Raw genomic sequence first — 23,436 nt, 5'->3', positions numbered from 1 at the left:
CGAATGTTGCAATAAAAGGTTTTAAAAGGGAGACAGTGACACTTGTGCTTCAGAGGGGTGTGGGATGATAGTCAATCAATAGATAGACACCACATGTTAGACAGATATTAGGTCGACAGGGTCAAAAAGTTGACATGGAAAAAGGTAGACAGTACTAAAGGTCGACGTGACAATGGTCGACACAAAAAAGGTAGACAGCTTTTTTTATTTCATTTTTGTGGTTTGTGTCGATAGTTTTGTCATCTGGGACATCCAATTGTAGAAAGACATCCGCTCGCCACAAGGTTTATAACCAACTCTATGCCGACATGGATAGAGAAGGTATGAAATAGTCCAAAAACATATAAAATAAAAAAACAACCTGTGTCTACCTTTGTTATGTCTACCATTTTCATGTTGACCTTTTGATCCCGTCGACCATTTGACCCTGCCAACCTTTTGTACGGCCTACCTTTTTTCATGTCGACCTAATGTCTGTCTATTGACTGTCGAACTAGACACAGTCTATCATCCGGATACCGCTTCAAAGACACCTATAAAAAGGACGGTTCCGGTATGAATGGTCGACAACGTTAAGGTCGACAGTCATTAGGTCGACCACTATTGGTCGACATTGACAACATGGACACATGGAAATGGTCGACATGGATTTTTGAACTGTTTTTGGTGTCATTTTTCCTGTAACATGACCAGGAACCCCAATTAGTGTACTGCGTCCCCTTGCATGCCGCGGGTAAGGTGCCTCGCTGCGTTCGACACAGGTTACTATTCCCAATCGTATGAAAAAGTTACAAATCTTTTTTTTTTTTTTTTAAAGCCATGTCGACCTTTTCATGTGTTGACCTTTTATGTGTCGACCATGTCAATGTCGACCAATAGTGGCCGACCTAATGAGTGTCGACCATCTGAACGGATACCGAAAAGGACCAACTATCCAGCAATTAAATATAAAACAAAACACTTAGGAGTCTATGTACTAAGCCTTGGGGAGAGATAAAGTAGACGGAGATAAAGTACCAGCCAATCAGCTCCTGGCTGCCATGTCACAGGCGGCGTTTGAAAAATGAGTTAGGAGCTGGTTGGTTGGGACTTTATCTCCATCCACTTTATCTTTCCAAGGCTTAGTACATAGACCCCATAATCATTTTCCCACAACTGGACGGACCATGGAAATGTGTAACTTGCAGCTGGCCGCTTTTCTCAGCTGTCTTGTATCACTGACCTGGAAGACTACGAGTAACGCCCATTGTGGGAGGGATCAGCTGATCGAGTAATCACACGTCTTGCAGTGGAGTCATTCACTCAAGTCTGGTAGCCCCACCCACAATGAGTGGGCTCCACCCCAAATCTGACACCCAGGACAGAAGTGGGCGGAGAGTTAAATTTTTTCAGAATATACTTTCTGAATCTGAATTACATTGTTGTGACTCATCTTATATATTAAATTTCCCCACGGCTGTAATGTATAATATCCCCTATAGTACACAGGGGGGTCTGTTTACTAAGCCTTGGAGAGAGATAAAGTATCAACCAATCAGCTCCTGTCATTTTTCAAACACCGCCTGTAACATGACAGTTAGGATCTGCTTGGCTGGTACTTTACCTCCATCCAAGGCTTAGTAAATAGACCCCATAGACTCGACGCCATGGTGTCAGAACCTGGGGTTCCTATAATGTTGAGTGCCAGAAAACGGTAATTGAAGCAGGTAGGTGTTATGTTTTATAGCAGTGATGGTTAGTAATAATCATTATATATAAAAAGAAAACACAGAGACGGGTATTTATTCACCGGTTATCAACGCGAGGCGTTACTTGGTAGAACTGTATGCAGGTTGGTGGGCAGCTACTAAACATTAACAACTAAAGTATATAGTCACTCTACAAAGGCAAATAAAAGACGTCTAAACATAAAACGCAGGCAAATCGGAGGTGATCAACGCTGAGCTTAAGAGACATTACACATCAGACCACAAGCTAATGCTCTGTTATCAGCCACTCTCGCTCAACGCAAACTTAACGAGCACTGTGCATACTCCAATAGGGCCCCGGAAGCTCAGCTTTATCACAGCTGTCATCGTCCGATGTGAGATATAACTTGTACAGCAAGTACCTCTTCTATAGAAGGCACAGTGTTCAGCTTAATAGGTATGTAGAATCCGCACAACCCCATCTTAAGCACAATCGCCCCTCCACATATAGCAGAGTCCCCCCATCCAGACAAAATTGTAGGCCCTGGGCAAAGCAATGCACTGGGGACCCTCCCCACCCATTTATGAGAATAAATAAGAAAATGTATCCGTCCTTCGGTCACGCAACATCACTCCACCTGCTTCCATACAGTGAATCGCTGTCAGCACTCTGATTGGTGGATCGTTCCAGCCAACTACCAATCAGCATGCTGGAAGACCTTCATTGTCTGGCTGCAGGCTGGGAGGTAGGTAGAGAATCCTGCACTCTGACTGGTGGATAGCTCCAGCCATGCACCAATCCGCATGCGGGCAGCCCTTCTCTGCCTGTCTGCAGGCTGGGAAGGGAGGGGGGGGGGGGGATGGCAGATGCCCACACTTGCTCTGCTCATAGGCCCCTAGAATCCTGGGGGCCTGGGAAGGCCCCTAGAAGCTTCCCTGTGTGCCCATACATGGCTGTATTGAGGAGCCATGGCCACCTGAAAGGAAACCGTATAATTCAGCAGAAGCCAGGGCTGTTTCAGGTGACAAAGATGTGTCCTCGGGTTGGGGCACTTGGGGGTCCACTATTTGCCGTACAGCGTCGGCACGCTGTATTGAGTATTGGCTGTCTAAAAAGACCAGCGCTTTTATAATTTGGAACTGTATTAAACTACAGAACAGTCAGGTCTACGTACCCAGATGCCTAATGGAAATCGGTCCCTAACATGGATATCTGCATCCTAGATTACAGGACGTTTGTAAATGACATTTTATTAGACTCGTAGTAACGGTGCTGGCACTAGTCTCCAAAATCCGCTTTATAAACCTTTCACTCCAGCTTCACAGATAAACTGTAAACTGCATTTTGGACATAATAATAATACAAGTAGCTGAAATACCAGCGAACGCACATGAAGACAAATTATTCTGACCGCCAAGTGATTACTGTTCTAACAGGTAAAAAGAAAAGACGAAATCTCAAGTGTGGAGCGGAATTTGTCATCAATTCATTCAGAATCCAGGGTGGACGCAGAAAACACCGCTGAAGGCTTTAACGCCGCACGTTTCGGAGCAGATGACACTAATGAATGTAGATATGATCAAACACAAATGCAGGTAATGCTATCAAAAGAATTACTCGTTAATAATTAACAAAGAGAAAAAACAAAATGAAGAATTGCCATCAGTTTCAATAGTACATTCAGAAACATGGGGAATGGTTTTGGGGTAAATGGAACCTGAGATTTATTGAACAAATGAAATACAATTGTATGCAATGACAATCCTCAGAAGAAAACGAAGACAGCTGGGAATTTAGCGGGAACGGGAGAGGGACGCAGTGATTATAGCCTCATGCCGGGTTATCGCGGCGGTCAGGCGCCATTGCAATTTCACTGCCATGATAGATGCGTCTCTTAAGAGAAACGTCAGTCCTGCAAGACCCCAAAGTGTGCCTTCACTTTACAAGTTTACTAGAAGACATAGGGGTAGATTCAATTAGCCGTAGGGTTTACCAGTTGTTAATTGCTCTGCCCTAAGCAATTCAATTAGGTGCTGCATACCCGGGCGCTAGGGCCCAGAGGGTGCACTTAACACAGACTTTTCCTCGCAGCCTCAGGAACGGAGAAAAAAAATTAATGCTAAATGCATCCTCTCGGAGGGGTGCTTAACACACGGAGGAACCATAGATTCTAGCAGCTAAAGTGGATTCTATGGGTTAATGCGCATTACCTGCGGGTTTACAGTGTGGGGAAAATGCAGAACAATTGAATAGCTCCAGGCATTAAACTCGAAGCTTTCCCTGCGTGGTATACACTGAGGGTAATTACACCTGTCCCATAGATAGTAATATTTCAAGAACATGGAGGATATAGAAAAATAAAATAATAATTGCAAGGGCTGTAGTTACTATCCCGGCGGTCGGGTACCCGGCGATCAGAATACCAACACCGGGATCCCAAATCGCTGAGAATGCCTACAGCTGTGCCAGGGCTATTCCCACTCGTAGGTTTCCACGACACCCATACAGTGGGAATAGAACCTGCGGCGAGCGCAACGAGCCCATAAGGGGCTTTCTAGCGCTTGCCACGTTGCTAGCAATCTGGCGCCTGTATTCTGACCGTCGGGACCCCAGCCGCCGGCATTCCATACCCAACGCTAATTGCATAGCTAATACCACTTTAAAAAAAAATAAAAAAATCATACAAATATTTTGGATTCTGTCGAACCAAATTAATGATACACGACTGATACTCATAGGATGTGATGTATAAAACTGCACCCAGTAGGAGTAACATTTGGTGGCTGAAAAACGAATGCCTCACGAATCAGAGTATTCCATCGCATTCTCTTATTTTCACGACTTCATTTCAATGCACCTCAGAATAAACAGCATTTCAGCTCTCGGTGATGAGAATATAAATATACAGAGAAATACGGCTCTCCATGCAGAACGCCTTATGTTGCACTGGAAGAGTCATAGGAAAATAAACCCCACTTAGAGTATATTTTCCCTTTAGCATAAACACATTTTCCATACACACATTAATACTGGGAATCAAAAAACTGTAAGAAAAAAGAAAAATGCTTTGCACGTTAATAAATGTATTTAAAAATGGGACGTCTGAGGGAATAACCTTATGTACTTTGAAATGACCGGTTTACTGCGCAAATAAACATATCCAATTCTTGTTTTACACTTTGAAATGACAGCCAGAATTTTTTGAACTTAAAAACAAAAACAAAAAAATGTAAATAAAAATATTAATAGGAGAAAAAAAAAATACAATATGGTAATAAAAGGCTAATGAATTACTATCTATATCTGATAAATATGTATATGCAAGTTTATCAAGCCAGGAAGACTGGCCCATGTGTACATATGTTTTATGTGGGGGAAGGGGGCAAGCGTTAGGTGCGGTGTGAGGTGGGTGTGGTTCATTAGGTTGACATACATTGAGTCGACCACGTTTGGTCGACATGGTCATTATGCCGACATGTGCTAGGTCAACTTGGAAAAAGGTCGACATGAGTTTTCTTACTTTTTTTGGTGTCGTTTTCTTCGTAAAGTGACGGGGGAACCCCAATTAGTGCACGCATGGCTCGCTTCGCTCGTTACCGTTCCCAATTGTAGTCCACGTGGATTGTTAAGTATGAAAAAGGTCAAAAAATGAAAACAATTGTGGAAAAACTCATGTCGACCGGTTTCCATGTTGACCTAATGCATGTCGACCAAACGTGGTCGGCCCAATGTATCTCGACCTAACTCATGTCGATCTAATGACCGCCATCCGTGTGGGATGTTTCCTTTTCCAAGGAATATAACAGAACACAATTCCAAAATGTCAGGATTCCATCACGGAAGCCCCGTTGCCTCATGGTCATTTAATCCATAGTTACCCTTTTCAGTACCGCCAAAGGTCTGAAAGTTGGGCTTCCAGTTGTGCAGGCTCCAGGTGGTGGAAAGCAAAGTCAGGTCACGTAAAGACCTTGAGAACCATAGCAGCTGGGAGATGCCATGTAAAACCCTCGGGCCTACGCTGGGCCAATTGATTAGCTGCAGTTACTAGGTTAAAAAAAAAAAACAACCAAAAATGATGTGCAACATTTACAAAGAAATTAAACCGCATCAATGAAACATACACAGTCGGGATTAATTGATATTTAAGAGAGTGGTTTTTCTGTGCCGGATACAAATGCAATAATGTGCAAAAGACAAATTGTCCTATTGATGGTCGGTGAGGACCATCTACCAAATCTGGTCCTAGGTCATTTGTCAGAGCTTTTTCTAGGCCTACAGAAACTGGACATGTTTTCATTCAGTGCGTAGATTCTGCGGGAGAATTCCTCGAACTCTCCCAAGACTTGGTCGTCACACTCCACAGCTACGGCGTGCTCCACCGGAATGTTGTTGAAAGCCTCCAGCTGATCCCCTGAGGTGGTGAGGTCCGAGGCCTCGGTGCCCAGAATCTCCTCTGCCTGCTCCACCGCGCAGTGCAGATTGCAGGGGAGCCCTTCACTTGTAAACTCCATACTTTCATTCTGCAATAAAGTTCCATTCACGGCGCGGGAAGAGTCAGAAAGTTGCTCGGCCTGGCTGCGTTCGTGGCTATCCGTGGTCGCTAGGCTATCGCCGTTAAGGCTCTCGCAAAGATCTTGGCAAGGGTTTCCTTTGGATGCATCTATGTGGGTCTCCAGCGAGGAGGCGGACTGCCCTTTTTCAAACTGCGACGCCGGAACCAGGATTGCAATGGGGTCTGCGAGCGCGGCTTTGTAGCTGGGAGGCGGGGTTCTGTATTGCACTTTTTCATTCTCGGAACTGGCGCGTTTTCGCTGCTCCCTTTCTGGGGTCGGAGTCCGACTGGAGAAGCCAACATCGTGGCTGCCGAACGCCGAGCTGGCCGGCCTCTTCGGGACAGGGATTGCACTTGAAGTCTGATGTCGATCACTGGAGGAGAAAGAGGAAGAGGAGGGGGGGGATATTACTGATGGGATGGGACTATGTCTAAACGGAGAATGCATTTATGTTTCATATACATCTTATACACGCAGCCTCAAGATAATTTTTTCTATAATATTTGTAATCCTTTCGTGCATGAAACAAACTTTGCGTACATTGAACAATCACAACGCAAAGTTGTCACTACTGTATCTCAGTTGCGCTCTCAAACAAAAAACTCCGTGTATGGGAGACTCAACCGATATACAGTATATATACCTGCCCTTTGACGTCTATCATTCTATCTTGTAGCCACAGCGGCTTGTGTTACATGTCTGCATACTTCTGCAGGAATAAAGTGGGCACAGGTCAGCAGCTTCCATTAAGCGTTCCACGTTGTCCCTTGCTGCGGACTACACTGGAGCTGATCAAGTCTAGTAAATCTTCATCGTCTGGAGCCGACCCAAACCCCACAGCTAAACGGCATGGCCCGAGAGCGCCTCTGCCAAAATGCTTTCAACGTTTATAGTTTCAATCTGCCCTTTTATGGCAAAACCGTGACATCACTGCAGAGAGTGTATAAATGACCGTGTTTGGGTTGGGCCTCTGCCATCTAAAACGCTGCACACTACTCCCAGCCAACGTCACGTCAATTCCACTAAAGAAAACCACAGTCACTTCTCACCTTCCAGCCGGCGGTCTTAGAAAAAAAAAAAAAAAAAAAGGGTGAAAAGAAGAAAAGATACAACAAGAGGAACGAAGTGCTAATGGAGGAGTGACAGAGGCTGCAGCTGACGATACTCCTCTGTTGACATAATTGCTTGTATTATTTATGCCTATAGGTCCTGCTTGTCAGTCAGTCACCATCAGCAAAGTGTCCAGTATGTCCGGAATGTGTTATCAGGCTGCACCGTAAAAGGTTACGCGTCATGGTGTCAGGACAAACGCGTTTGCAGAAGGCTGCAGGTCTGTGAAAATGCATTGGTAGTGATCAAATATGCCACTGTACCCGCATGGATATTCAACAGGGGGGATTGGAGTTCAGCGGCCATCGCAGCCACGCTACAATGTACATGAGCAAGATGTCAGTGCAATGACAATACAATAGTATAAAACACTAGAGTCAGATATAGCACTTATGGTTCTTTGTTCAATTGGGCGTCTAATGGCTTTATAAACACGTATACACATATTCGGAGGATCACATGATACAACTATCCAACAGTTTGGAAAGTGTAATCAAGAAGGTGGGGTGGTGCCTCCAGTTGGGACACACAGTATATAAAACGGCATATAAATAATATATAAAGCAGGAATATCGGATAACAAGGAGCCGTCATGTCGGTCAGTAGATGATTTAAGAGCCCGGCACCCACACACTCACCATCTGACCATCAGCCCGTACTCCATGAACGACTTGAGGTTTGGGAGGGTCTGCCGTAAATCCGGGGTCCCCAATGAGTGTTGGTATCTCAGCTGGAAGAGAAAGGAGAACCGTTATGGATGCTTTATATAAAAGGGTGACAGAATGTGAGCAAAACGAAATAGAAGGTAAAGGACTTGCAGGTGAATCTGACTATGCCTTGGCGGTGGAGGGGTTAAATGTTAAATGGGATTTTAAGATACAATACATACATAGTTACACAGTTGTTTAGGTTGAAAAAAGACAGATGTCCATCGCGTTCAACCTGTATAAAAAATGTTTTTTTTTAATCTTAATTAAATGCTGTATCCTTGGATATTTTTTTCCGCTAGGAATTTATCTAATCCATTTTTAAACTTATTGAAGGAGTCCACCATTACTACCTTCTCTGGCAGAGAATTCCAAATCCTTACTGCTCTTACTGTGAAGAACCCTTTTCGCCGTTGAGTATGGAATTTTTTTTATTCTAACCTCAGGGGGATGTCCTCGTGTCCTATGTAGTATTTTTCTGATAAACAAATTGTTTGATAAATCCTTGTATTGTCTCTTAATGTATTTATATATATATTAATAATGTCCCCTCTCAGTCGCCTCTTTTCCAGTGTGAACATATCTAACCTTTTAAGTCTTTCCTCCTAACCCAGTGCCTCTAACCCCTTAACCAGATTGGTGGCTCGCCTCTGAACCTTTTCGAGCTACAAGATATCCTTATCTAGGGTACAAAATTTGGGCAACAGGTCTCCATTAATGGAAAAGGCAGCGCTCACATATTTAACATGTAAATGGCTTAGCCAGATCTCTCTGGTATTTTCATTCGGCGTCCGATCCTGCCAAATAATTTCCCGACTGATCGCCTTCATATGGAACGGATAAAGCACCACGAGGTATGTGATATTTATTAGTGCTTCTAGAATGCAGATTAAGAAATTATACACAAGATATTCATAAAAGGAGTGTTATTAGGGCGGTGTATAATTGGTGCATAACGAAAGATATATGAAGTTCCTGACTATAAATCAGCTTCAGCTCCAAAAACAGCACATAAAACATGTTCTGAAAGCAATTACGCCACAGGAGAAAGTCTCATGAATGTTAATGAAATATACGTTTTACGGGGCCTTCGCTGCCTGTTCCGTGAGAGGGAGAGCGCAGTGGTACCAGAGATCATAGCGGTCTCCCTCAGCGATACACCGGTATTGTAGGAAGGTCACAGAGAAACTAATGCAAGACGAGGGGGATTTACATGGACATTTTCACAGCATTTTTTTTCCCCTCAGTGACTGTGTGGCTCTCAAATCAGGCCCTTGTACCACCAACAGGTCATGTCTTCAGGATTTTTTTTTTTTTAAATCAGGCACAGGTGAGTTTAGTACTGGAGAACATCCTATAGTGGGTTCAGAGCCAGGGAAGTCTCGGGACGGTATTTTCCCTTCAGCTGTGAGATGGTCCACTGGGAGACCTTAGACCATGGGTGGAGCTTCAAGACAAGAGGTTGAACTGGCCGCCTTCAATAGACCTCATACCACCAAAAACCATACCTGTTCCCTCAGCTGTGATAGAAAGGGAGGTTCACGTACAGATGGGTCCATGTTTATCTTGACCTTTAATATCCTTTTCTTGTAGTCCATAAGGGATATTGGGGGAATTTAGTACGATGGGGTATAGACGGGGCCCAAAGGAACCAGTGCACTTTAAATTTCTTCACTGGGTGTGCTGGCTCCTCCCCTCTATGCCCCCTCCCACAGGCAGTTATAGGTAAAATAGTGCCCGAAGGAGAAAGGACATACTAGAGAGAAGGAACATAACAACGAGTGGTGAGATTTACACACCAGCACAAACGACCAGCAACAGCTGGTAACAAAACAGCAACAGCTGAACAGGTAACCAGAAAAGAGACAAAAAGTCCATGCACTGAGGCGGGCGCCCAATGGGGGTCATTCAGACCTGATCGCTCGCTAGCAGTTCTGATAGTCGCCGCCTATAGGGGAGTGTATTTTAACTGTGCAAGTGTGCGAACGCACGTGCAGCCGAGGGGTACAACTAAACTTTGTGTAGTTTCTGAGTTGCCCAGAACTTACTCAGCCGCTGAGATCACTTCAGTCTGTCCGGGGCCGGAATTGACGTCAGACACCCGCCCTGCAAACGCTTGGACACGCCTGCGTTTTTCCAACCACTCACAGAAAACGGTCAGTTGCCACCCACAAACGCCTTCTGTCAATCTCCTTGCGATCGGCTGTGTGAATGGATTCTTAGTAAAACCCATCGCACAGCAACGATCCGCTTTGTACCCATGTGATGCGCCTGTGCACTGCGGTGCTTACGCATGCGCAGTTCTGCGAAAAAAGCCTGAGGTGACAGCCGTATTATCCGGTGCATCTGAAGATGTGATCCGGACCACTTGCTCAGGAGATCCAATTGAAACGTTCTGGCATGGAACCTTCCATACTGGATCGCCTCGTATGAGGCTACCCTCTACCCCAATAATCTTATGCAAAGATGGATGGATATTCGCGCAGGCCGGAGGACCATTCGGACCATCTCCTGAAGTGTTTTCGCTTTGTCCTCTGGGAGGAATACTTTCTGGGCCAAAGTATCCAGCAACATTCCCAGGAACAGGAGCCGCTGAGTTGGCTCCCTGGATCTTTCTTTTATCAGGAGATCGTCCAGATAAGGGACAATATTGATCCCCTGGACCTGAAGTTGGAACATCATCTCCGCCATCACCTTCTTGAACACCCCTCGGAGCCGTGGACAGGCCGAAGGGTAGCGCCTGGAACTGGTAGTGACCGTTCAAGCAGGGCAAACCTGAACGAACGATGGAGGTAGGCGTCCTTGATATCCAGGGAGACCACAAATTGCTGTTCTTCCAGACCTGCAAACACTGCTCGCAAGGATTCCATCTTGAACTTGAAAACCTTTTAGGTAATGGTTCAAGTATTTTAGATTCAAAATGGGCCTTACCGAACAGTCCGGTTTCGGTTCCACGAACAGGTTGAAGTAGTAACCCTTTGCCTGTCGTTGTAGTGGCACTGGAAAAATGACTCGGGACTGGACCAATGTTAGGATGGCCTGTTGCAGCGTAGCACGCGTATCCTCCAAAGTTGTTAAGCCCGATTTGAAAAATCGTTGGGGAGGAGCACCGTCGAACTCCAGCTTGTAGCCCTGAGAAATTAGGTCCTGTACCCAGGTATCCTGGCAGGAATTTTCCAGGATGCGGCTGAAGTGACACAGCCGAGCTCCCACCACGAGACCCCCTCGGGGTGGGCAGGCACAGTCATGCTGAGGCCTTAGTGGAAGCTGAACTGGTGCTTTGTTCCTGGGAACCTGCAGCTACTGGCTTTCTTGCCTTACCTCTGGTGCCTCTTGCAACGTTTGAGGTGCCTCTGGTTCAAGATCGAAACATAGCGGTCCGAAAGGAATGAGTAGATGGCCCCGGGTAGGAGCGCCTAGTCGGTGGGGCCCCAGAGGGGAGAAAATAAGATATTACTCACCGGTAAATCTATTTCTCGTAGTCCGTAGTGGATGCTGGGAACTCCGTAAGGACCATGGGGAATAGCGGCTCCGCAGGAGACTGGGCACAACTAAAAGGAAGCTTTTAGACTACCTGGTGTGCACTGGCTCCTCCCACTATGACCCTCCTCCAAGCCTCAGTTAGGATACTGTGCCCGGAAGAGCTGACACAATAAGGAAGGATTTTGAATCCCGGGTAAGACTCATACCAGCCACACCAATCACACCGTATAACTTGTGATACTATACCCAGTTAACAGTATGAAATATAACTGAGCCTCTCAACAGATGGCTCAACAATAACCCTTAGTTAGGCAATAACTACATACAAGTATTGCAGACAATCCGCACTTGGGATGGGCGCCCAGCATCCACTACGGACTACGAGAAATAGATTTACCGGTGAGTAAAATCTTATTTTCTCTGACGTCCTAGTGGATGCTGGGAACTCCGTAAGGACCATGGGGATTATACCAAAGCTCCCAAACGGGCGGGAGAGTGCGGATGACTCTGCAGCACCGAATGAGAGAACTCAAGGTCCTCCTCAGCCAGGGTATCAAATTTGTAGAATTTTGCAAACGTGTTTGCCCCTGACCAAGTTGCAGCTCGGCAAAGTTATAAAGCCGAGACCCCTCGGGCAGCCGCCCAAGATGAGCCCACTTTCCTCGTGGAATGGGCTTTTACTGATTTAGGATGCGGCAATCCAGCCGCAGAATGCTCCAGCTGAATTGTGCTACAAATTCAGCGAGCAATAGTCTGCTTAGAAGCAGGAGCACCTATTTTGTTGGGTGCCTACAGGATAAAAAGCGAGTCAGTTTTCCTGACTCCAGCCGTCCTGGAAATATAAATTTTTAAGGCCCTGACTACGTCCAGTAACTTGGAATCTTCCAAGTCCCTAGTAGCCGCAGGCACTACAATAGGTTGGTTTAAGTGAAAAGCTGATACCACCTTAGGGAGAAACTGGGGACGAGTCCTCAATTCTGCCCTATCCATATGGAAAATCAGATAAGGGCTTTTACATGACAAAGCCGCCAATTCTGACACACGCCTGGCCGAAGCCAAGGCCAATAACATGACCACTTTCCACGTGAGATATTTCAAATCCACAGTTTTAAGTGGCTCAAACCAATGAGATTTTAGGAAACTCAACACCACGTTGAGATCCCAAGGTGCCACAGGAGGCACAAAAGGGGGCTGAATATGTAGCACTCCCTTTACAAATGTCTGAACTCCAGGCAGTGAAGCCAGTTCTTTCTGGAAGAAAATCGACAGAGCCGAAATCTGGACCTTAATGGAACCCAAGTTTAAGCCCATAGTCACTCCTGACTGTAGGAAGTGCAGAAAATGACCCAGCTGAAATTCCTCTGTTGGGGCCTTCCTGGCCTCACACCACGCAACATATTTTCGCCAAATACGGTGATAATGGTTTGCGGTTACTTCTTTCCTGGCTTTTATCAGCGTAGGAATGACTTCCTCCGGAATGCCTTTTTCCTTTAGGATCCGGAATTCAACCGCCATGCCGTCAAACGTAGCCGCGGTAAGTCTTGGAACAGACAGGGCCCCTGCTGTAGCAGATCCTGTCTGAGCGGTAGAGGCCATGGGTCCTCTGATATCATTTCTTGAAGTTCTGGGTACCAAGCTCTTCTTGGCCCATCCGGAACCACGAGTATCGTTCTTACTCCTCGTTTTCTAATTATTCTCAGTACCTTTGGTATGAGAGGCAGAGGAGGGAATACATAAACCGACTGGTACACCCACGGTGTCACTAGAGCGTCCACAGCTATTGCCTGAGGGTCCCTTGACCTGGCGCAATATCTAGTTTTTTGTTTAGGCGGGACGCCATCATGTCCACCTGTGGCCTTTCCCAACGGTTTACCAACAGTTGGAAGACTTCTGGATGAAGTCCCCACTCTCCCGGGTGTAGGTCGTGCCCGGAATGAACACTGCTGACAGTACTAAGACGTGATTCTCCGCCCATCAGAGAATCCTTGTGGCTTCTGCCATCGCCATCCTGCTTTTTGTGCCGCCCTGTCGGTTTACAAGGGCGACTGCCGTGATGTTGTCTGATTGGATCAGTACCGGCTGGTTTTGAAGCAGAGGCCTTGCCAGACTTAGGGCATTGTAAATGGCCCTCAGTTCCAGAATATTTATGTGTAGAGACGACTCCTGACTTGACCAAAGTCCTTGGAAATTTCTTCCCTGTGTGACTGCCACCCAGCCTCGAAGGCTGGCATCCGTGGTTACCAGGACCCAGTCCTGTATGCCGAATCTGCGGCCCTCTTGAAGGTGAGCACTCTGCAGCCACCACAGTAGAGATACCCTGGTCCTTGGAGACAGGGTTATCAGCCGATGCATCTGAAGATGCGATCCCGACCACTTGTCCAAGAGGTCCCACTGAAAGGTTCTTGCATGGAACCTGCCAAATTTAATTTTGCTTCGTAAGAAGCTACCATTTTTCCCAGGACTCGTGTGCAGTGATGCACCGATACCTGTTTTGGTTTCAGGAGGTCTCTGACTAGAGATGACAGCTCCTTGGCTTTCTCCTGCGGGAGAAACACTTTTTTCTGTTCTGTGTCCAGAACCATCCCCAGGAACAGTAGGCGTGTGGTAGGAACCAGCTGTGACTTTGGAATGTATAGAATCCATCCGTGCTGTTGTAGCACTTCCCGAGATAGTGCTACTCCGACCAACAACTGCTCCTTGGACCTCGCCTTTATAAGGAGATCGTCCAAGTACGGGAAAATTAAAACTCCCTTTTTTCGAAGGAGTATCATCATTTCTGCCATTACCTTGGTAAAGACCCTCGGTGCCGTGGACAGTCCAAACGGCAGTGTTTGGAATTGGTAATGGCAATCCTGTACCACAAATCTGAGGTACTCCTGGTGAGGATGGTAAATGGGGACATGTAGGTAAGCATCCTTGATGTCCAGGGATACCATGTAATCCCCCTCCTCCAGGCTTGCAATAACCGCCCTGAGCGATTCCATCTTGAACTTGAATTTTTTTATGTATGTGTTCAAGGATTTCAAATTTAAAATGGGTCTCACCGAACCGTCCGGTTTCGGTACCACAAACAGTGTGGAATAGTAACCCCGTCCTTGTTGAAGTAGGGGCACCTTGACTATCACCTGCTGGGAATACAGCTTGTGAATTGCCTCTAGCACAGTCTCCCTGCCTGAGGGAGTTGTCGGCAAGGCAGATTTGAGGAAACGGCGGGGGGGGAGACGCCTCGAATTCCAGCTTGTACCCCTGAGATACTACTTGAAGGATCCAGGGATCCACCTGTGAGCGAGCCCACTGATCGCTGAAATTTTTGAGGCGGCCCACCACCCTACCTGGCTACGCCTGTGGAGCCCCCGCGTCATGCGGTGGACTCAGAGGAAGCGGGGGAAGAATTTTGATTCTGGGAACTGGCTGACTGGTGCAGCTTTTTCCCTCTTCCCTCGTCTCTGTGCAGAAAGGAAGCGCCTTTGACCCGCTTGCTTTTCTGAAGCCGAAAGGACTGTACCTGAAAATACAGTGCTTTCTTAGGCTGTGAGGAAACCTGAGGTAAAAAAATTTCTTCCCAGCTGTTGCTGTGGATACGAGGTCCCAGAGACCATCCCCAAACAATTCCTCACCTTTATAAGGCTCTATGTGCCTTTTAAAGTCAGCATCACCTGTCCAGTGTCGGGTCTCTAATACCCTCCTGACAGAATGGACATTGCATTAATTCTGGATGCCAGCCGGCAAAATATCCCTCTGTGCATCCCTCCAATATAAGACGACGTTTTATGTTTGCAAAATAGTATCCCTGTTTGACAGGGTTACAGACCACGCTGCAGCAGCACTATCTGCAGGTCTCAGTCTAGTACCTGAGTGTGTAAATACAGACTTCAGGATAGCCTCCTGCTTTTTATCAGCAGGTACCTTCAAAGTGGCCGTATCCTAAGACGGCAGTGCCACCTTTTTTGACAAACGTGTGAACGCCTTATCCACCCTAGGGGATATCACCCAGCGTAACTTATCCTCTGGCGGGAAAGGGTACGCCATCAGTAACTTTTTAGAAATTACCAGTTTCTTATCGGGGGAACCCACGCTTTTTCACACTTCATTCACTCATTTGATGGGGGAACAAAACACTACCTGCTTTTTCTCCCCAAACATAAAACCCTTTTTTAGTGGTACTTGGGTTAATGTCAGAAATGTGTAACACATTTTTTTATTGCCGGGATCATGTAACGGATGTTCCTAGTGGATTGTGTATATGTCTCAACCTCGTCGACACTGGAGTCAGACTCCGTGTCGACATCTGTGTCTGCCATCTGAGGGAGCGTTTGAGCCCCTGATGGCCTTTGAGACGCCTGGGCAGGCGCGGGCTGAGAAGCCGGCTGTCCCATAGCTGTTACGTCATCCAGCCTTTTATGTAAGGAGTTGACACTGTCGGTTTATACCTTCCACCTATCCATCCACTCTGGTGTCGGCCCCACAGGGGGCGACATCACATTTATCGGCATCTGCTCTGCCATCACATAAGCTCCTCATCAAACGTGTCGACACAGCCGTACCGACACACCGCACACACACAGGGAATGCTCTGACTGAGGACAGGACCCCACACAGCCTTTTGGGGAGACAGAGAGAGAGTATGCCAGCACACACCAGAGCGCTATATAATTTAGGGATTAACACTATATTGAGTGAATTTTTCCCAATAGCTGCTTGTATATACAATATTGCGCCTAAATTTAGTGCCCCCCCTCTCTTTTTAACCCTTTGAGCCTGCAAACTACAGGGTAGAGCCTGGGGAGCTGTCTTCCAGCTGCACTGTGAAGAGAAAATGGCGCCAGTGTGCTGAGGGAGATAGCTGACTTTTCTCCCGCTTTTTTATGGATTCTGGCAGGGGTATTTATCACATATATAGCCTCTGGGGCTATATATTGTGATATATTTGCCAGCCAAGGTGTTTTTATTGCTGCTCAGGGCGCACCCCCCCCAGCGCCCTGCACCCTCAGTGACCGGAGTGTGAAGTGTGCATGAGGAGCAATGGCGCACAGCTGCAGTGCTGTGCGCTACCTTGGTGAAGACTGATGTCTTCTGCCGCCGATTTTCCGGACCTCTTCTTGCTTCTGGCTCTGTAAGGGGGACGGCGGCGCGGCTTCGGGAACGAACACCAAGGCCAGTTCCATGCGGTCGATCCCTCTGGAGCTAATGGTGTCCAGTAGCCTAAGAAGCCCAAGCTAGCTGCAAGCAGGTAGGTTCGCTTCTTCTCCCCTTAGTCCCTCGATGCAGTGAGCCTGTTGCCAGCAGGTCTCACTGTAAAATAAAAAACCTAAAATAAACTTTCTTTCTAGGAGCTCAGGAGAGCCCCTAGTGTGCATCCAGCTCGGCCGGGCACAGAAATCTAACTGAGGCTTGGAGGAGGGTCATAGTGGGAGGAGCCAGTGCACACCAGGTAGTCTAAAAGCTTTCTTTTAGTTGTGCCCAGTCTCCTGCGGAGCCCCTATTCCCCATGGTCCTTACGGAGTTCCCAGCATCCACTAGGACGTCAGAGAAACGTGGAATTCCCCACAGAAGCTTCGGAAATCCACGAAACCAACTCAACCCTGAATAGCCACTCCCCTGAGAAATGGATAGACATCACACTACGCTTGGAATCCGCGTCCGCTATCCACTGGCGCAGCCATAAAGCTCTGCGCGCTGACACTGCCACGGCAGTAGTACTCACAGTAATAGCGCCTATCTCTTTAACAGAGTTGCACAGGACGCGTGCAGCATCTTGAATGTGTTTGATCAGAGTAACCATACTCACCAGAAACATATCCCCGCGAGGCCCTCTTGAACTGGCCCGGCCAGGTGTGAATGATGTGTCAACCAGCAACCCGCTATCACGGTCTTTGTGATATACCAGTTGCTGTGGAATAGACTTCAGTGTAGTCTTCTGGCTTTCTATCCCCAGGGTCCTTCAAAGCCGAGGAGCCAGGGACGGGTAACGCCACCTCTTTAGACAGGCGTGAGATAGATGTCAACAGCCGGGGGATCTTCACAGTTTTTCCTGCCTTCAGGAGAAAATGGGAAAGTGTCAAGAAGCGTTTGGCCACCTGGAATTTTTTATCAGGATTTTTCCAGGTCAACTATAAACATATCATCTAATTCCTTAGAATCAGAGAAAGTGACACTAACCTTTTTCTGTGAGGAGAAAAACAACTGCTTTACTGCATCGTCTTCTACTGGGAGTTTTAACACATCCCTGATAGCAATTATGAGGGGCTCAAGCCCTTGTGCAAGAGATGAATCCTCAATAATAGGGTCCAGCTCCTCCCCCCTCCTTCTGTCCCTCTTCATCAGTTACTGAGAGTAAGCAGGCAGACCACATGTATGTAGCCCTGAGCTAGAGAGAAGGGTCTGTCCCGTGCCTCTTGCAGCCAGGTCTGCTACAGCCAGCTGCAGTCGTTGTGTCTTATGACTATTTGCAGAGGGCTGAGAGAACATGTCCGCCATCCAGAGAGTTTAACCAGGATGGCTGCTGCACCTTACCGCACCCATCTGAATAAAGCACAGACCAGAACTGAAGAAGAAACATGGAACCACAAGATAGTGGAGTACCTGCTGTCACTTTAGGCCCACACACTTCATGCATTTCTTACTTTCCCATTATCCTCTTAAAATACTATTAATCATGTGATCGAGGGGACGTCAGAAAGCCACTGTCAGGTGTATACACATTTATTACATAGGAGATGCCTATAGTGTACCTAGAGGGTACAAAAGGCGCCTCATTACAAGACTAGACTGAGGCTTTGACATGCCACGGATCTCTAAAAATGCATAAAAAACAATGAACTACTGCCAGCCCTCTCCACACGCTGAAAATGGTCTCACCCTTAAAATCCTATATTATTATTTTTGAGGCCTTACTAGGCAGCCGGTAAACCTGCATCCCTCCTGCACACTTCACTTTGTGCATACGGGACTGAAATGACGACACAGCGATGTAGAGAGCCGGTCACGATTGAGCCACAAATTGAAGGAGTAGTTTGCTATTGTAACCACATGCAAAGTGGAAATGATCTGAAGACGCGTGGCAGACGGCAACAGTAGCACGTGCACGAAGTTTATGCCAGGCGCTTATGTCCAACCTGCGGCCAGGTTTTAACCATGTGATTTGCAACAAATGCATTCAATACCAGGCGTCGATAAAACTGCTAGAATCTTATACAGCAGAATCAATTCACACACACCAAAAATAAAAATGTTTTTTTAAACCAGTACAAGAAAGCAGGATATAGGCCTGAGCAACAATGAAACCATCGACCAGCATCAGTGGAAAATTTGCAAGAGTACACTAGTGCTAGGGGACCATCGTCCCCAGTTCTCAGACCTACATGAGGATACCATGCCAATCCAGGTGCAAGTGGCTGAATCTGGCAAATCTGCATGGGCGACACTCTTCTGGGCATGCTCAGGTAGCGTAGAACTCAGTCAGGCCTAGGTCCACAGTGTTTACTAGACCGGGTGGAATCCTCACGTAGTCCACAATGAACAACCAGAACCGTTCAGGTACTGCCAAGAGAAGGTAGAAAACTTTACACACCTCCCATACCTCTGCGATAATCACAGGCCAAATGCAAACATGTAGCCTATAAGTGGCACAGGTCCACAGAAACTGGTGCAAACTGAATCTGCAGTGCACAAGGTAGTATATGAATATACTGTATCAATTATTAACTACAGGATGGCCATCAAAAAGCTAATAAACATGGAGTACCCCTTTAAAAACGTAAGCAGAATAAAAATAAATAAGAATTTACTCACCGGTAATTCTATTTCTCGTAGTCCGTAGTGGATGCTGGGACTCCGTAAGGACCATGGGGGGAATAGACGGGCTCCGCAGGAGACATGGGCACTTTAAGAAAGAACTGAACTCTGGGTGTGCACTGGCTCCTCCCTCTATGCCCCTCCTCCAGACCTCCGTTACAGAAACTGTGCCCAGAGGAGATGGACACTACGAGGAAAGGATTTTGATAATCCAAGGGCAAGATTCATACCAGCCACACCAATCACACCGTATAACTTGTGATAAACTACCCAGTTAACAGTATGAACAAACAATATAGTCTCGGTCCAAACCGATGAAACTACAACATAACCCTTATGTAAGCAATAACTATATACAAGTCTTACAAAAGAAGTCCGCACTTGGGACGGGCACCCAGCATCCTCTACGGACTACGAGAAATAGATTTACCGGTAGGTGTAAAATCTTATTTTCTCTAACGTCCTAGAGGATGCTGGGACTCCGTTAGGACCATGGGGATTATACCAAAGCTCCCAAACGGGCAGGAGAGTGCGGATGACTCTGCAGCACCGATTGAGCAAACAGGAGGTCCTCCTCAGCCAGGGTATCAAACTTATAGAACTTTGCAAAGGTGTTTGATCCCGACCAAGTAGCAGCTCGGCACAACTGTAAAGCCGAGACCCCTCGGGCAGCCGCCCAGGAAGAACCCACTTTCCTAGTGGAATGGGCCCTAACTGATTTTGGCAACGGCAATCCTGCCGAAGAATGCGCCTGCTGATTCGTGTTACAGATCCAGCGAGCAATAGTCTGCTTTGAAGCAGGAGCGCCAACCTTGTTGGCAGCATATAGAACAAACAATGCTTCTGTCTTCCTGACCCTTTCTGTTCTGGCCACATAAATCTTCAAAGCCCTGACCACATCAAGGGACTCGGAATCCTCCAAGTCCCGCGTAGCCACAGGCACGACAATAGGTTGGTTCATATGAAAGGATGAGACCACCTTAGGCAGGAATTGAGGACGGGTCCGCAATTCCGCTCTATCCATATGGAAAACCAGATAGGGGCTTTTATGTGATAAAGCCGCCAATTGCGAAACTCGCCTAGGCAAAGCCAAGGCTAACAACATGACCACCTTCCAGGTGAGATATTTCAACTCCACTGTCTTAAGTGGTTCAAACCAATGTGACTTAAGGAACCGTAACACCACGTTAAGGTCCCAAGGCGCCACCGGAGGTACAAAAGGAGGCTCAATATGCAGTACTCCCTTCACAAACGTCTGTACTTCAGGAAGAGAAGCCAATTCTTTTTGGAAGAAAATGGATAAGGCCGAAATTTGAACCTTTATAGATCCTAATTTCAGGCCCAAGTTCACTCCAGTTTGAAGGAAGTGAAGAAGACGGCCCAAATGGAACTCCTCCGTAGGAGCATTCCTGGCCTCACACCAGGAAACATATTTTCGCCATATTCGGTGATAATGTTTTGATGTCACTTCCTTCCTAGCCTTAATCAGGGTAGGAATGACCTCCTCCGGAATACCCTTTTCCGCTAGGATCCTGCGTTCAACCGCCATGCCGTCAAAAAAGCAGCCGCGGTAAGTCTTGGAACAGACAAGGCCCCTGCTGCAGCAGGTCCTGTCTTAGAGGAAGAGGCCACGGATCTTCTGTGAGCAACTCTTGCAGATCCGGATACCAAGTCCTTTGTGGCCAATCTGGAACAATGAGGATTGTTCTCACCCTTCTTAGTCGTATTATTCTCAACACCTTGGGTATGAGAGGTAGAGGAGGGAACACATAGACCGATCTGAACACCCATGGTGTCACCAGGGCGTCTACAGCTACCGCCTGAGGGTCTCTTGACCTGGCGCAATATCGTTTTAGTATTTTGTTGAGACGGGACGCCATCATGTCTATTTGAGGCAGTCCCCACCGACTCACGATCTGCGCAAAGACTTCCTGATGAAGTCCCCACTCTCCCGGATGCAGGTCGTGTCTGCTGAGGAAGTCCGCTTCCCAGTTGTCAACTCCCGGGATGAACACTGCTGACAGTGCGCTTACATGACCTTCCGTCCAGTGAAGAATCCTGGTGGCTTCTGCCATTGCCACTCTGCTCCTTGTGCCGCCTAGGCGGTTTACATGAGCCACTGCTGTGACATTGTCCGACTGAATCAAAACCGGTCTGTTGCAAAGTAATTCTTCCGCTTGACGCAGGCCGTTGTATATGGCCCTCAACTCCAGGACGTTGATGTGGAGACAAGTCTCTAGACTTGACCAGAGACCTTGGAAATTTCTTCCCAGTGTGACTGCTCCCCAACCTCGGAGGCTCGCATCCGTGGTTACCAGGATCCAGTCCTGAATGCCGAACCTGCGGCCCTCTAGGAGGTGAGCACTGTGCAGCCACCACAGGAGAGATACCCTGGCTCTGGGAGTCAGGGTGATCCTTTGATGCATGTGTAGTAGGTCCCATTGAAAAGTCCTCGCATGGAACCTGCCGAAGGGGATATGGCCTCGTAAGATGCCACCATCTTCCCCAGGACACGTGTGCAGTGATGTACCGAAACCTTTTTTGGCTTTAATAGGTTCCTGACCAGAGCCATGAGCTCCTGAGCCTTTTCCATCTGAAGAAAAACCTTTTTCTGGTCTGTGTCCAGAATCAGGCCCAAAAAGGTCAGACGCGTTGTAGGAACCAGTTGGGACTTCGGAAGATTAAGAATCCAACCGTGCTGCTGTAACGTCTTCACAGACAGTGACACGCTGTCCAGTAACTTCTCCCGAGATCTCGCCTTTATGAGGAGATCGTCCAAGTATGGGATAATTGTGACACCCTGCTTGCGCAGGAGCACCATCATTTCCGCCATTACCTTGGTGAAAATTCTCGGGACCATGGAAAGCCCAAACGGCAACGTCTGAAATTGGTAATGACAGTCCTGTACTGCAAATCTCAGGAACGCCTGGTGAGGAGGGAAGATCGGAACATGAAGGTATGCATCCTTTATGTCCAGGGACACCATCCAATCCCCCCCTTCCAGGCTGGCGATGACCGCTGTGAGCGATTCCATCTTGAACTTTTTCAAGTACAGATTTAGGGATTTTAGATTCAAAATGGGTCTGACCGAACCGTCCGGTTTCGGGACCACAAACAGGGTAGAGTAATACCCCTTTCCTTGCTGGAGAAGAGGAACTTTGATGATCACCTGTTGAAGATACAATTTTTGAATTGCAGTCAACACTAACTCCCTCTCTGACGGAGAAGCTGGTAGAGCAGATTTGAAAAACCGGCGAGGAGGCACCTCTTCGAATTCCAGCCTGTATCCCTGAGAAACAATCTCTATTGCCCAGGGATCCACCTGTGAGTGAACCCAGACTTGGCTGAAAAGTCGAAGACGTGCCCCCACTTGAGCTGACTCCCCCAGGGAAGCCCCAGCGTCATGCGGTGGATTTTGCAGACGTAGGGGAGTACTTCTGCTCCTGGGAACTAACTGTGTGCAGCTTTTTTCCCTTGCCTTTACCCCTGGCAAGAAAGGACGATCCCCGTACCTTCTTGCTTTTATTTGAACGAAAGGACTGCTTTTGATAATAAGGTGCCTTCTTATTATGTTGCGGGGGAACATAAGGTAAGAAATTCGATTTACCGACCGTAGCAGGAGAGACCAGGTCCGAGAGGCCTTCTCCAAACAACTCCCCTCCCTTGTAAGGTAACGACTCCATATGCCGCTTTAAGTCGGCATCCCCCGACCACTGTCGGGTCCACAAGAGTCGCCTAGCAGAAATAGACATAGCATTTATTCTGGAGCTTAGTAAACAAATGTCTCTTTGAGCATCCCTCATATATAAAGCAGCATCTTTGATATGCTCTAGGGTCATTAGAATGGTATCCTTATCTAGGGTGTCAATCTCCGTAGATAAGGAATCTGTCCATGCTGCGACAGCACTACAAACCCAGGCCGATGCCATAGCCGGTCTAACAATAGTACCGGAATGTGTGTAAATGTACTTCTTAGTAACCTCCTGCTTACGATCAGCAGGATCCTTGAGGGTAGCTGTATCCTGGGAAGGCAGCGCCACCTTCTTGGATAAGCGTGTCAGCGCCTTGTCTACTTTAGGCGAAGATTCCCATCGTATCCT

General features: G+C 47.2%; 1 protein-coding gene across 2 annotated transcripts in view; it reads right to left on the bottom strand.

Moving 5' to 3' along the window:
- Positions 1-5,814: 5,814 nt before the first annotated feature.
- The window catches only part of UVRAG (UV radiation resistance associated), a 138,038-nt gene continuing 120,416 nt past the window's right edge, over positions 5,815-23,436 (bottom strand). For both annotated transcript variants that reach the window (XM_063951244.1, XM_063951243.1), the window contains exons 14-15: positions 7,991-8,082; positions 5,815-6,615 (exon numbers count right to left, since the gene is read on the bottom strand). In XM_063951244.1, coding sequence (XP_063807314.1) covers positions 5,937-6,615; positions 7,991-8,082 — 771 coding nt within the window. In that variant the 3' untranslated portion in view covers positions 5,815-5,936. The remainder of the gene's footprint in view (positions 6,616-7,990; positions 8,083-23,436) is intronic.

Source organism: Pseudophryne corroboree, chromosome 2 (genome assembly GCF_028390025.1).
Source record: "Pseudophryne corroboree isolate aPseCor3 chromosome 2, aPseCor3.hap2, whole genome shotgun sequence".
Taxonomy (NCBI): Eukaryota; Metazoa; Chordata; class Amphibia; order Anura; family Myobatrachidae; genus Pseudophryne; species Pseudophryne corroboree.
This window is presented reverse-complemented; position numbering and strand designations above follow the sequence as displayed.